General features: G+C 40.2%; 1 protein-coding gene across 1 annotated transcript; it reads right to left on the bottom strand.

Annotated features, from left to right (window-relative positions):
* Positions 1 to 470: 470 nt before the first annotated feature.
* LOC139400260 (uncharacterized) lies at positions 471 to 11,467 on the bottom strand. The gene is made up of 3 exons (XM_071145244.1): positions 10,649 to 11,467; positions 8,933 to 9,037; positions 471 to 725 (listed from the first exon to the last, which is right to left on the bottom strand). The coding sequence occupies exons 1-3, from the start codon at positions 11,465 to 11,467 to the stop codon at positions 471 to 473; spliced, it is 1,179 nt and encodes a 392-aa protein (XP_071001345.1).
* Between the last annotated feature and the right edge of the window lie 106 nt (positions 11,468 to 11,573).

The following is an 11,573-nucleotide window of genomic DNA, read 5'->3' as shown; positions in this document are numbered from 1 at the left end:
AATACATTGAAAGTATCTCAATGTCTAATGGTAAAACTCATTAAATAATGATATCCAGGCAAACAGTTTAAAATATTGAACCTCTTTATTATCTAAACATGTCAGAACCAACAGCATTACAGTAATTAGGTTCAGAACACGTGTGGCAGGTAGCCTAGTGGGTTGAGCGTTGGACTTTTAACCAAAAGGTTGCAAGATCAAATCCCTGAGCTGACAAGGTAAAAATATGTCGTTCTGCTGCTGAACAAGGCAGATAACCCACTGTTCCTAGGCTGTTGTTGAAAATAAGAATTTGTTCTTAACTGACTTGCCTAGTGAAAGCCAAACAGATCTCTCATTGTTGTTTGTTCCATAATGCTACAAGATCCAGGTGGAGGAAGATTTCCCATACAGGGTCCAGCCCAGCATTAGACAAGTGTGCTAGTATTGCTGGAACAGTAAGAAGACAAGGTTCAGAGTGGGGAACTCCTTCAGAACACTGGTCTCTCCTCAGAGAGCGGAGACTGGGAGCCCTGGGTGGCCTCACAGGTCACAGAGCCCACCTTCTTCCACTGGTCAACAGGGAGGGTCAGGGTGCTGCTCCAGCTGTAGTGGCCGTCCTTCTCCAGGACGCCGGGGTTCCCGGTCACCTCCCAGGTGTTACTGCTGCTAACTTCCAACTTCCAGCTCAGCTTCCAGTCTGAGGGGAAGCCCTTGATGGCCAGGCACATGAGAGTGGCCTTCCCCTGTTACAGCTCCACACTGGAGGGGGACAGGACTGTCAGGGTGGGAAGAACATCACCTAAAAGACAGGTGGGAAGTTATGGAGAGGGGAACTATCAAACACAAGACTGATATGACAATAATGATGCAGCAGTTTTACATCTTAGCTGTAAATTACATTTTTTTCCATCAGTAGGTTTCTGTTCCTCATAGAGAACAGTCAGTTTATCACACTTCCCTTTGAGTAGCTACTGAAGCATATTATAACTACATGAGATGACTGAAAATACATTAAACTATCTTCAAAATGTTACTATTTAAAATATGTTAGCATACTTCCTTTATTATAATGGAATAAAATCCTATGAATCAAACTGCATTTCACTATTAATTCATATGATTGTTTTGAAGAACGTATGAAAAATTATTAAATCATGAATTTATTTAAAACCGGTTGATAAAATGCCTGTGCTAAAGAGGAAGTAAATTCCAGTTGACTGTAAACATCTAACAATATTATACATTTAATTTAAAAGACTCACTAAAATGTTTTAGAAAATGAATAGTGTAATTTACAAGACATTCTATCACAAATTGAAAATAAACATATTGATATGAACAGCAGAACAGGCTTTCTTCGCAAGACAGCAAGACTTTAACAGATAGCAAATAACATTTAACATAGCATATAAAATAGCAAATGAGATCAAATAAGATAGCAAAACAGGAAATAGATAGCGAAACTAAGCAATACTTTGCAGCTGAAAGCTGAAGGAGAAAATGTAAGTTGAATATAACCATCTTTCAACAATTATATACACTTAAAAAGACACATTACAATATAATGAATACTGAGACGATTTACGAGACAGGGTCTTTGAACCAAAACTAATTGCTCGAGGTCCAAAGAAAAGGTAAATTCCGCTATTCACACAAATTGTGACTCATGATCATGCATAGTATTTATTTAATTGTGAACCTTAGTTTCTGGTCTCATATGATCATCGATGCATCTATACAGTATGCAAGGTCAGAAATGTCCTTGACCCAACACGCTCTAGCGACTCCTTGTAGTGGGCCAGGAGCCTGCAAGCTGACCCTGGTCGCCAGCTGGAAGGTGTTTCCTCCAACACATTGGTACGGCTGGCTTCCGGCTTAAGTGAGCAGTGTGTCAAGACGCAGTGTGGCTTGACAGGGGGGTGTTTTGGAGGAAGCATGTCTCTCGACATACGCTTCTCCCGAGTCCGTAGAGGAGTTGTAGCGATGGGAAAAGACTAACTACAAATTGGGGAGAAGAATGGGTAAATGTGCAACAAAAAACTCCCACAGTTCATCAGGAGGAATCTGACCAGAGGCAGTTAACCCACACCTTTCACTTACTATCAATGTATGACATGAGCTCAAGAGAAGAGAAACTCAAGCAGACTTTTCTAGTGAAGAAACTGTTAACAGTATACATTATTTTCGAGAAACAAAGAATTAGATGTCTAAAGTCTACTGTCTTCTAGATAGCTCTTAGATCTCTTATTTTTCGTCAACCATGGAACACCTGAACTCCTCCAACACCTCCAGCATGGGCCCAACCTTCCCAGATGTAGGCCCCCTGTTTTCGAAAATCGTCCTGGGGCTGTGCGCTGGGCCTCCCTGGTAACACGCAGTTGAAGTCGGAAGTTTACATACACCTTAGCCAAATACATTTAAACTCCTTTTTTTCCCACAATTCCTGACATTTAATCCTAGTAAATATTCCCTGTTTTATGTAAATTAGGATCACCACTTTATTTTAAGAATGTGAAATGTCAATAGGAGAGAGAATGATTTATTTCAGGTTAAATTAATTTAATCACATTCCCAGTGGGTCAGAAGTTTACATACACTCAATTAGTATTTGGTAGCATTTCCATTAAATTGTTTAACTTGGGTCAAACGTGTCAGGTAGCCTTCCACAAGTTTCCCACAATAAGTTGGGTGAATTTTGGCCCATTCCTCCTGGCAGAGCTGGTGTAACTGAGTCAGGTTTGTAGGCCTGCTTGCTCGCACATGCTTTTACAGTTCTGCCCACAAATGTTCTATAGGATTGAGGTCAGGGCTTTGTGATGGCCACTCCAATACCTTGACGTTGTTGTCCTTAAGCCATTTTGCCACAACTTTGGAAGTATGCTTGGAGTCATTGTCCATTTGGAAGACCCATTTGCGACCAAGCTTTAACTTCCTGACTGAGGTCTTGAGGAGATGTTGCTTCAATATATCCACATAATGTTCCTGCCTCATGATGCCATCTATTTTGTGAAGTGCACCAATCCCTCCTGCAGCAAAGCACCCCCACAACATGCTGTTTTTCAGCTTGCAAGCCTCCCCCTTTTTCCTCCAAACATAATGAGGGTCATTATGGCCAAACAGTTCTATTTTTGTTTCATCAGACCAGAGGACATTTCTCCAAAAAGTACCATCTTTGTCCCCATGTGTAGATGCAAACCCTAGTCTGGCTGTCTTTCTGGCGGTTTCGGAGCAGTGGCTTCTTCCTTACTGAGAGGCCTTTCAGGTTGTCGATATAGGACTCGTTTTACTGTAGATAGTTAGTAGTTTTGTACCCATTTCCTCCAGCATCTTCACAAGGTCCTTTGCTGTTGTTCTGGGATTGACTTGCACCTTTCGCACCAAAGAACATTCATCTCTAGGAGACAGAACACGTCTCCTTCTTGAGCAGTAGGACGGCTGCATGGTCCCATGTTTATACCTGCGTACTATTGATTGTACAGATGAACGTGGTACCTTCAGGCGTTTGGAAATTGCTCCTGAGGATGAACCAGACTTGTGGAGGTCTACAATTTATTTTCTGAGATTTTAGCTGATTTCTTTAGATTTCCCCATGACGTCATGCAAAGAGGCACCAAGTCTGAAGGTAGGCCTTGAAATACATCCACAGGTACACCTGCAATTGACTCAAATTATGTCAATTAGCATATCAGAAGCTTTTAAAGCCATGACATAATTCAGTAATTACACAAAGTAGATGTCCTAACAGACTTGCCAAAACTATAGTTTGTTCACAGGACATTTGTGGAGTGATTGAAAAATGAGTTTTAACGACTCCGACCTAACTTCCGACTTAAACTTCAGCTGTTCTGGTGGTCATCCTGCGCAGCTCTTCCCAACACCCCAAATTTACCCTGTGTCTCATGCTGAACCTGGCGTCCTCCGACATCTTGTACAGATGAACCTGGTACCTGCGATACCGGTGTGGATCTATACTCTCCTGCCTGGCTGGATTCTGGACCGCCTGCAAGCTGTCTGTATAGCCTGTACTTTCCATGGATCTATAGGGTTGCCTAGATTTGGTCCTTTGGTGATCTAACCCCCATTCAAGCTTGACCTCCATTGGTCAAATCCTAAATTATATTGCTTCTCATTCTTCCCATGCAAGAATAAATAGATTTAGTTTTAATTAATAGATATTTTATTTCTCTTACAGTATGCTACTTCTGCTTTCGTTCAGAGGAGCTCCAACTTCCCATAATGTGTTAAATGACTTCATCACACTTGTTAAGTTGCCTCATTCTGTCAAAATCTTGACAGGTATTTTAGCATTGAGCACAATAGAAAAACACATTAGATGTATGCAACACCATTTCTGCCTAAATAGAGCAAGAAAAACATGCATTTCATACCTTTCATGCGCAACATGGGTTCAACCATTTCCGTTTCATTCTAAGCCACAAGAAGAAGTGAGACAACTTGCCAACACTACCAAACAAAATGTTTCTGTACCAAATTAAAGGTAGAACTTCCCATATTGTAATGGATTTCCTCCCCTTCGTCTGAGGAGTAAGGATCGGACCAAAAATCAGCATGGCAAGTGTCCATATTGATTTATTCAAAAACACAACTGAACACTGGAACAAAATCATAAACGTGAACAATCTAAACAGTCCCGCGTGGCAACTGACACGGAAGACAAACACCCACAAAAACACAGGTAGAAAAAGGCTACCTAAGAATGATTCTCAATCAGAGACAACTAACGACACCTGCCTCTGATTGAGAACCATACTAGGCTGAACACAGAAAACCAACATAGAAAAACAAACATAGACTGCCCACCCCAACTCACGCCCTGACCATACTAAACAAAGACAAAAACAAAGGAACTAAGGTCAGAACGTGACACATATATGTCAGATGTAACACATTTGCTACATGGACAGGCAAATGTATCCCCACCCAAAGGATCATACCTTTCGGTTCAAAACAAGAAAAAGGCTAAATCCTAAATAGTGATACTGAAAACCATGTATTCAACACTATAGGCTATATTTCTATATGAATGAGAAGCCCTCAACACCTCTGATAGCAGATATGACTGATATGAGTCAGTCTTCCCTCCTCCCTCTGCCACTAATCTTTAGTCCCCAGTGTAGATGCCAAGAATGACAGTCCATGAGATTGACATGGCACGGTAGTTTAAAGCATATTTTGAAACTATAACAGTTTTTTTGTGGTTACGATAGGGTAATGAAACCACGAGCTGAAGCACATCCCAGTAATGCTTGAATAGGTGCTGACTAATGGAAAGTAAACTGTATAAAAGTAATGAAAGAAAGTTGCACACTATATATGCTCCTAACAATTGAATGGTTCTATAGAGTGTGTGACTTTTTCTATATGTTTTTTTACACGGTTAAATTAAAACACCCACTTTACCCGTCTCCACTGTTGAGGGACATCAAAGACTGTGTGAGCGAGTCAAACTAGGCCCCATTTAAAAAATAGTTGTTACAATGTGTGGTTTGTCTATGATTTTAGTATTCTCAGATTTGAAATACAGTAAGCATACTTTTGGAAACTGCTGACTTATTTTATCTTTGTGTGTGTGTGTGCGCACGCATTTGTGTAAAATATGAGACATTTGCATAGCTGTCCTGCCTCATTGCTCCACATACTTTTAAAACCCCAGTGTTGATCAGTGACAGTTCACTCCTTTCAGAGCCACTGACACACAACACAATGATGATGTCACTGATTCTACTGCTGTGGACACTGGGGCTCCTTGTTCAGGGTGAGAGACACTTTCACCAACTTTTATTCATTATGGATTTGGATTCAGATTTACACTTCATTTGTTAATTTAACATGATAGAATTTTTAAAAACATTTTAACATTTAGCTTGATATGCTATGCTTTACAATATCATTGTTGTTTTGATAATCTTACAAGTCAGCCATTCTTGAATTTTGTTTTATTTTTCAGAATCATCAGCAGATATAATTCTTACTCAGTCTCCTAAATCTCAGTCTGTTAGTCCAGGAGAGACTGTCTCTATCAGCTGTACAGCCAGTTCAAGTACTGGTAATGCGCTTAGCTGGTACCTGCAGAAACCTGGAGAAGCTCCTAAACTCCTGGTTTATTATGCTACAACCCGTCAGTCTGGGATTCCAGGTCGTTTCAGTGGGAGTGGATCTGGTAGTTCTTATACTCATTACACTCTGACCATCAGTGGAGTCCAGGCTGAAGATGCAGGAGATTACTACTGTCAGCAGGGTTTGAGCACTCCGTCCACACAGTGTTAGAGCGTCATACAAAAACCTCCCTCAGCTAAAGAGGAACTGCTCTGTCTCATTAGCTGCAGAGCTTCGGAGTCTCCCATATTCTAATAACAAATTCTTTGAAATATGACACGACAATACAATAATGTAATTGGTTAGACTGTCTACGGACTATGATAATACATATCTCTCAATATATTCTGAAAAAATGTTAAATCATTGTTAACACACTGGGACCACTAAGGGTATCGAGCTGTAGAAAATGCATTATTTTGAAGGACATGTTGAACAAAATTCAGAATAGGTTTTGATTTTTTTTAAGCTTTGATTTAAATTCATAGATATATAAAGACCTGAGAGTGAAGTCCCCAACTTGAACGTTATGCAAAGTCCAGTGTGAAGTCTGGTTCTCCAGCCCTCGTCAGCCCAAGTCAGACTCAGTCCCATAGGGTTTTAGGCTGGGAGATTGTGAGCTGTGGTATCGTAATATTTGCATGGGCAGGGTTACTGCAACACTCCCAGAATAGAGCAGCACAGTAGCCAGATGTTCACATTTCCCCAGAGAGTTCCAGTGAGTTTAGAACACATTACTTCAGTATTAGTAAAATCATGAAGATCAATGGGTCTATAATGTCTTCAGTATTAGTAACATCATGAAGACCAATGGATTTAGAACACATGTCTTCAGTATCAGTAACATCATGAAGACCAGTGGGTTTAGAACACATGTCTTCAGTATTAGTAACATCATGAAGACCAGTGGGTTTAGAGCACATGGCTTCAGTATTAGTAACATCATGAAGACCAGTGGGTTTAGAGCACATGTCTTCAGTATCAATAACATCATAAGGCCAGTGGGTTTAGAGCACATGTCTTCATCATGAAGACCAGTGGATTTAGAACACATGTCTTCAGTATTAGTAACATCATGAAGACCAGTGGGTTTAGAGCACATGGCTTCAGTATTAGTAACATCATGAAGACCAGTGGGTTTAGAGCACATGTCTTCAGTATCAGTAACATCATGAAGACCAGTGGGTTTAGAGCACATGTATTCAGTATCAGTAACATCATGAAGACCAGTGGGTTTAGAACACATGTCTTCAGTATTAGTAGCATCATGAAGACCAGTGGGTTTAGAACACATAGCTTCAGTATTAGTAACATCATGAAGACCAGTGGGTTTAGAGTTCATGGTTTCAGTATTAGTAACATCATGAAGACCAGTGAGTTTCTCTTAGGGGTTCCAATGTATCATTGGATCCCCTAAGAGAATACTTTCTAAAGCTTTAGGAAGAACATTACATCGTTGAGCCATTGAGAAGTAGAGGGGGACTGAGCAGACTTCCACTGGAGAAGAATTCCACGGTGAGCTAATAAGGATGTAAAAAGCAACAACATCGCCATGTTTGGGATCCAAGGAGAACAAGTCTCCTGGAATACCAAAAACAGCTATCAAGGTACATTGCTGCAGGTTCATTTCAAGCACCCCAGATAAAGTTTTAAAAAATGAATCCCAGTAATTTTGTAGTTTAAAGCATTGAATGAACATGTGACTAAGGTATGGTGAGACATGACATCTATCACACTCATCATTTACATTTGGATATATTTCAGACAATCTGGATTTGGAAAAATGCACTCTATGTAAAACCTTACATTGTATGAGACCAAGATGAGCTCAAGATGCAATGGAGCGTTCCCTATCAATAGCCTCGTCCCACCACTCCTGTGTAAATTCAACACCCATTTCCCACTGCCAAGCAGATTTAGTTTTGTTGGTGGAGTGTTTGTCCAATGACAAAATACACAGATAGATCTGAGAAATGACTGCTTTCTGTCGAGGTAATAGAGTCAATATACCATCCCAGGGTTAGCAAGGGGGTGGAGCAGGGAAGCCAGAAAATTGGACACAATGCCTAATTTGAAGGTAACGGAAAAAGTGGTGGTAAATAGATGGAGGCAAATAGTATTTAGAGGCCAGGTTGGGAAAACTAGAAAAAAATAAATGTACATATAAGTCTTGGAAGGACTTTATTACCTTTCCTCGTCCAGTGAAAGAAAGCATTATCTATTAAAGAAGCGGGGAATAAGTGATTCCTGTCAATAGGACCCATAGTAGATGCAGAGGAGAATTTAAAATACAGTCGAAACTGGTACCAAATCTTAAGTGTGGAAAGCACTACAGGTTTGCGAGTATAGAGAGAGGGGGATGTTGGTCGAGAAAAGCAGAGTAACGCAAGAAGAGAAGCAAAAATACAAGAATGTGCCTTTAGGTGGCACCATGAGGTATCTGGAGCATGTAACCAGAATGGCAATTTCTGAAAGCTGGCTGCCCAGTAATAGTATAAAACGCTGGGTAGTGCCAGCCCTCCACTAAACTTGAATCTCTGAAGTAAAGATCTATTGACTCTGGGTACCTTTCCTCCCCAGATAAATGTGGTAACCGCCTGATTGATTGACTTTAAAAAAACAACAACACCTTGGTAAAAACAATGGGATAGATTGAAATAGAATTTGGGTAAACTCATTTTTACAGCATTAATCCTTCCTATAAGTGATCGTGGTAAGCTACCCCGTCTCTGAAAATCAGTTTTCATTTGCGCAAGAAGGGGAGGAAAGTTTGCAGAACAAAAGAGCATATAATAAATTTCAATCCAAGGTATTTGAAACCAGAGCGGCTAACCTGAAAGAGCAAATCTATCTGCTGGAGCTGCAGCGCTGCTGGATTCACTGGGAAGCACTCACTTTTCTGGAGATTCAGGTTGTAACCGGAGAAGGAGACAAAGTTCTCCAGAATAGAAAGGATAGAAGGTAAACAGGTTACAGGGCTACTTACATAGAGTAACAAATCATCTGCATATAATGATAACCTAATGTTCAACTCCTTCCCGTGTTACACCTTGGAAAGAGGAAGATGCCCGTAAAGCTACTGAAAGGGGCTCAATGGCGACGGTAAATAATAAAGGGGACAGTGGGCAGCCTGGAGTCGACGCCATTACCATTACCGACTGGAGTCGACGCCATTACCATTCACGTTTGCCATCGCGGTTGAAACTTCAGTTACAGGTCTTCTGCTCCTCAAGTCGTGTGACATTTGCGTCAAAAAAGGTAATTTACGAACTCACCAATCAAATCTGATATGTAAGAAAGTAGAAAGCAAAGTACAAATTTGGCAAAATTAACGCCTTGTCTACGAGATTCTTCTCCATTCACATGCTAAACCGGAATGTCAATTTTTCGAACAAATATTACATCAATAGAATAAAAGTATCAATGGATTATCTCACACAAAAATATTTCACACTTTACAGAAAACTTACAAGAGTAATGGAAATGAATCATTTTGTTTAACTATACATAAATTGTACGTTGAGCAGAGGATCCAATGAATGGATGGCCCAACTATGTAATGGTACATTTAGTTTGACATTAGCACTATAAACATGTCTTAATAATTATTCATTATGCAGGCTTAACTCTCAGCTCTTCCTGTGGTGGTTACTGACAGGATACACCCCTGTAGAAGACAGGAAAGCAGAACAAAATGCAGGTTAACCATATGTTTGCCAATCACGGAGGCATTGGAGAAGACATTAAATGCAATATTTACTCACTTATTCATGAACCAGATTGGCGAAGTTATTCTTCAGCTTTTCTTGCTCTTTCATATCTGTCAGTGTCTTGACTCTCTCGGGTTGTGATTCCTTTGCGCTTTTTCAATCAGGAGGTCAAGGTATTTGGCTGCGCTCATTGGATTTGGTCTCAGAGCGATCTGATCCAGTTTTTGAACAATGCTGTTTATTTTAAGAATTAAGATTAAGCTGGCAATGAGTTGCAGGTGAAGTTCATTCATAAAGATGATGAGGAACATATTTGCTGTCAGCGATTGACCTTCCAATTCTTCATACTTTCTCTTTAGGTCTAGGTACGTTGATTCACCTTCTTCTGTTTTAAAGACATAAATGAACTTCTCTTTACAATGATCGTTCCAGCTGCATTTCTTTATGCAGACGGTGCATCTGTCTTGCTGCATGCGTGTACACCCAAAATATTCTGTGCAAGGGTGATGGCAAGTTTCCCTGCAAGAATTACAATTTGTTGCCTTCTTGTTTACGGCACATTTCTCCTTCACACTTACATCTAAAAGAATGGAGAAGTTTCTGTTGGCTTCCATGTCCTCTTCATGTTCTTCTAATTGGTCGCTGACCCTCCTCAGTGCTTCTGCTCGCTGCATTGCAACTTGTAGCTGCTTTGTTAATGTCTGGATTTCCATTTCCAGTTGTTTGCGTTTCTCTAAAACTTGACGTGTTAATACCAAGCTTTTTGCTTCCATTGTACATAGTGATTCAAAAAACATGGCCATGTTTTTCATGCTCATTTTCCAAGATGATTGACACACCTCATCATTTTCCTCCTCCTCCTCCTCTTCATCCTCTTCATCGTTTTGTTCTTCATCATCTTCATCCATTTGTAAACCAGCAAACTCATTGTTGAATTTGAAGTAAACAGGGGTACCAAGTTCATTTCTGACACATGGAACTTCTGCCATTACCAGTGCTTGAAGGACTAAAGGCTCCCCACTATCTGCAAAAGTACTGAGTGCCACAATGTTATTTTCTATGTCCTTTCCAAAAACTGAGAGGACAGAATCAAAAATGTACCGCTGTGTAGGTGTGAGGCGCACTTGTGCAGCTTTTACAACAAAGCACACTGCATCAATGTGGTGGACTCCTTTTGGAGATTGAAACAGCTCCTGTAGATTTTTTGTGATGAGTTTGTCTTGCTCTATTCCGCTTGTGTCACCAAATCCTGGAGTGTCGATGATGGCTAAAGAAAATGGAATGTGATCACCTTCGTGACCAAAGATCTCATACACAGTGATGGCAGTTGTTTGTGAACTAGTTTGACTGTGACTCTCATCAGCAATGATTTCAAATCTGTATTTATCCTCCCAATCAACGCCAAGGATGTAGTTCACCATCACATTGATGAGGGTTGATTTTCCTGCTCCTGTTTCTCCCATCATCAATATCGTTCGGTTCATTTTGCTCGGGTCCTTTTTACCAAAAGTCCATCGCCTGATATTTTCACTGTCATGCAGAATCTCTTTCTCTGTCATTAGCAGATACTTTGTTGGAGGTCCTGGACTGGTTTGTTTACAATCTTTGATAATGTCAGCATGCAGAAGCTTGGATCTGGGTTTATATTCTGAACTCATTGCGCTTGCTGATTGCCTGTAAAAATATATATATATAAAAATATTAATTAAACATGAAATACCAGTGCAAAAATGGTATGTAGTAGGCCTACACATATTTAATACA

This window comes from Oncorhynchus clarkii, unplaced genomic scaffold (genome assembly GCF_045791955.1).
Source record: "Oncorhynchus clarkii lewisi isolate Uvic-CL-2024 unplaced genomic scaffold, UVic_Ocla_1.0 unplaced_contig_9206_pilon_pilon, whole genome shotgun sequence".
NCBI lineage: Eukaryota > Metazoa > Chordata > Actinopteri > Salmoniformes > Salmonidae > Oncorhynchus > Oncorhynchus clarkii.
The sequence above is the reverse complement of the archived record's forward strand: the minus strand, read 5'-3'. Positions and strand labels throughout refer to the sequence as shown.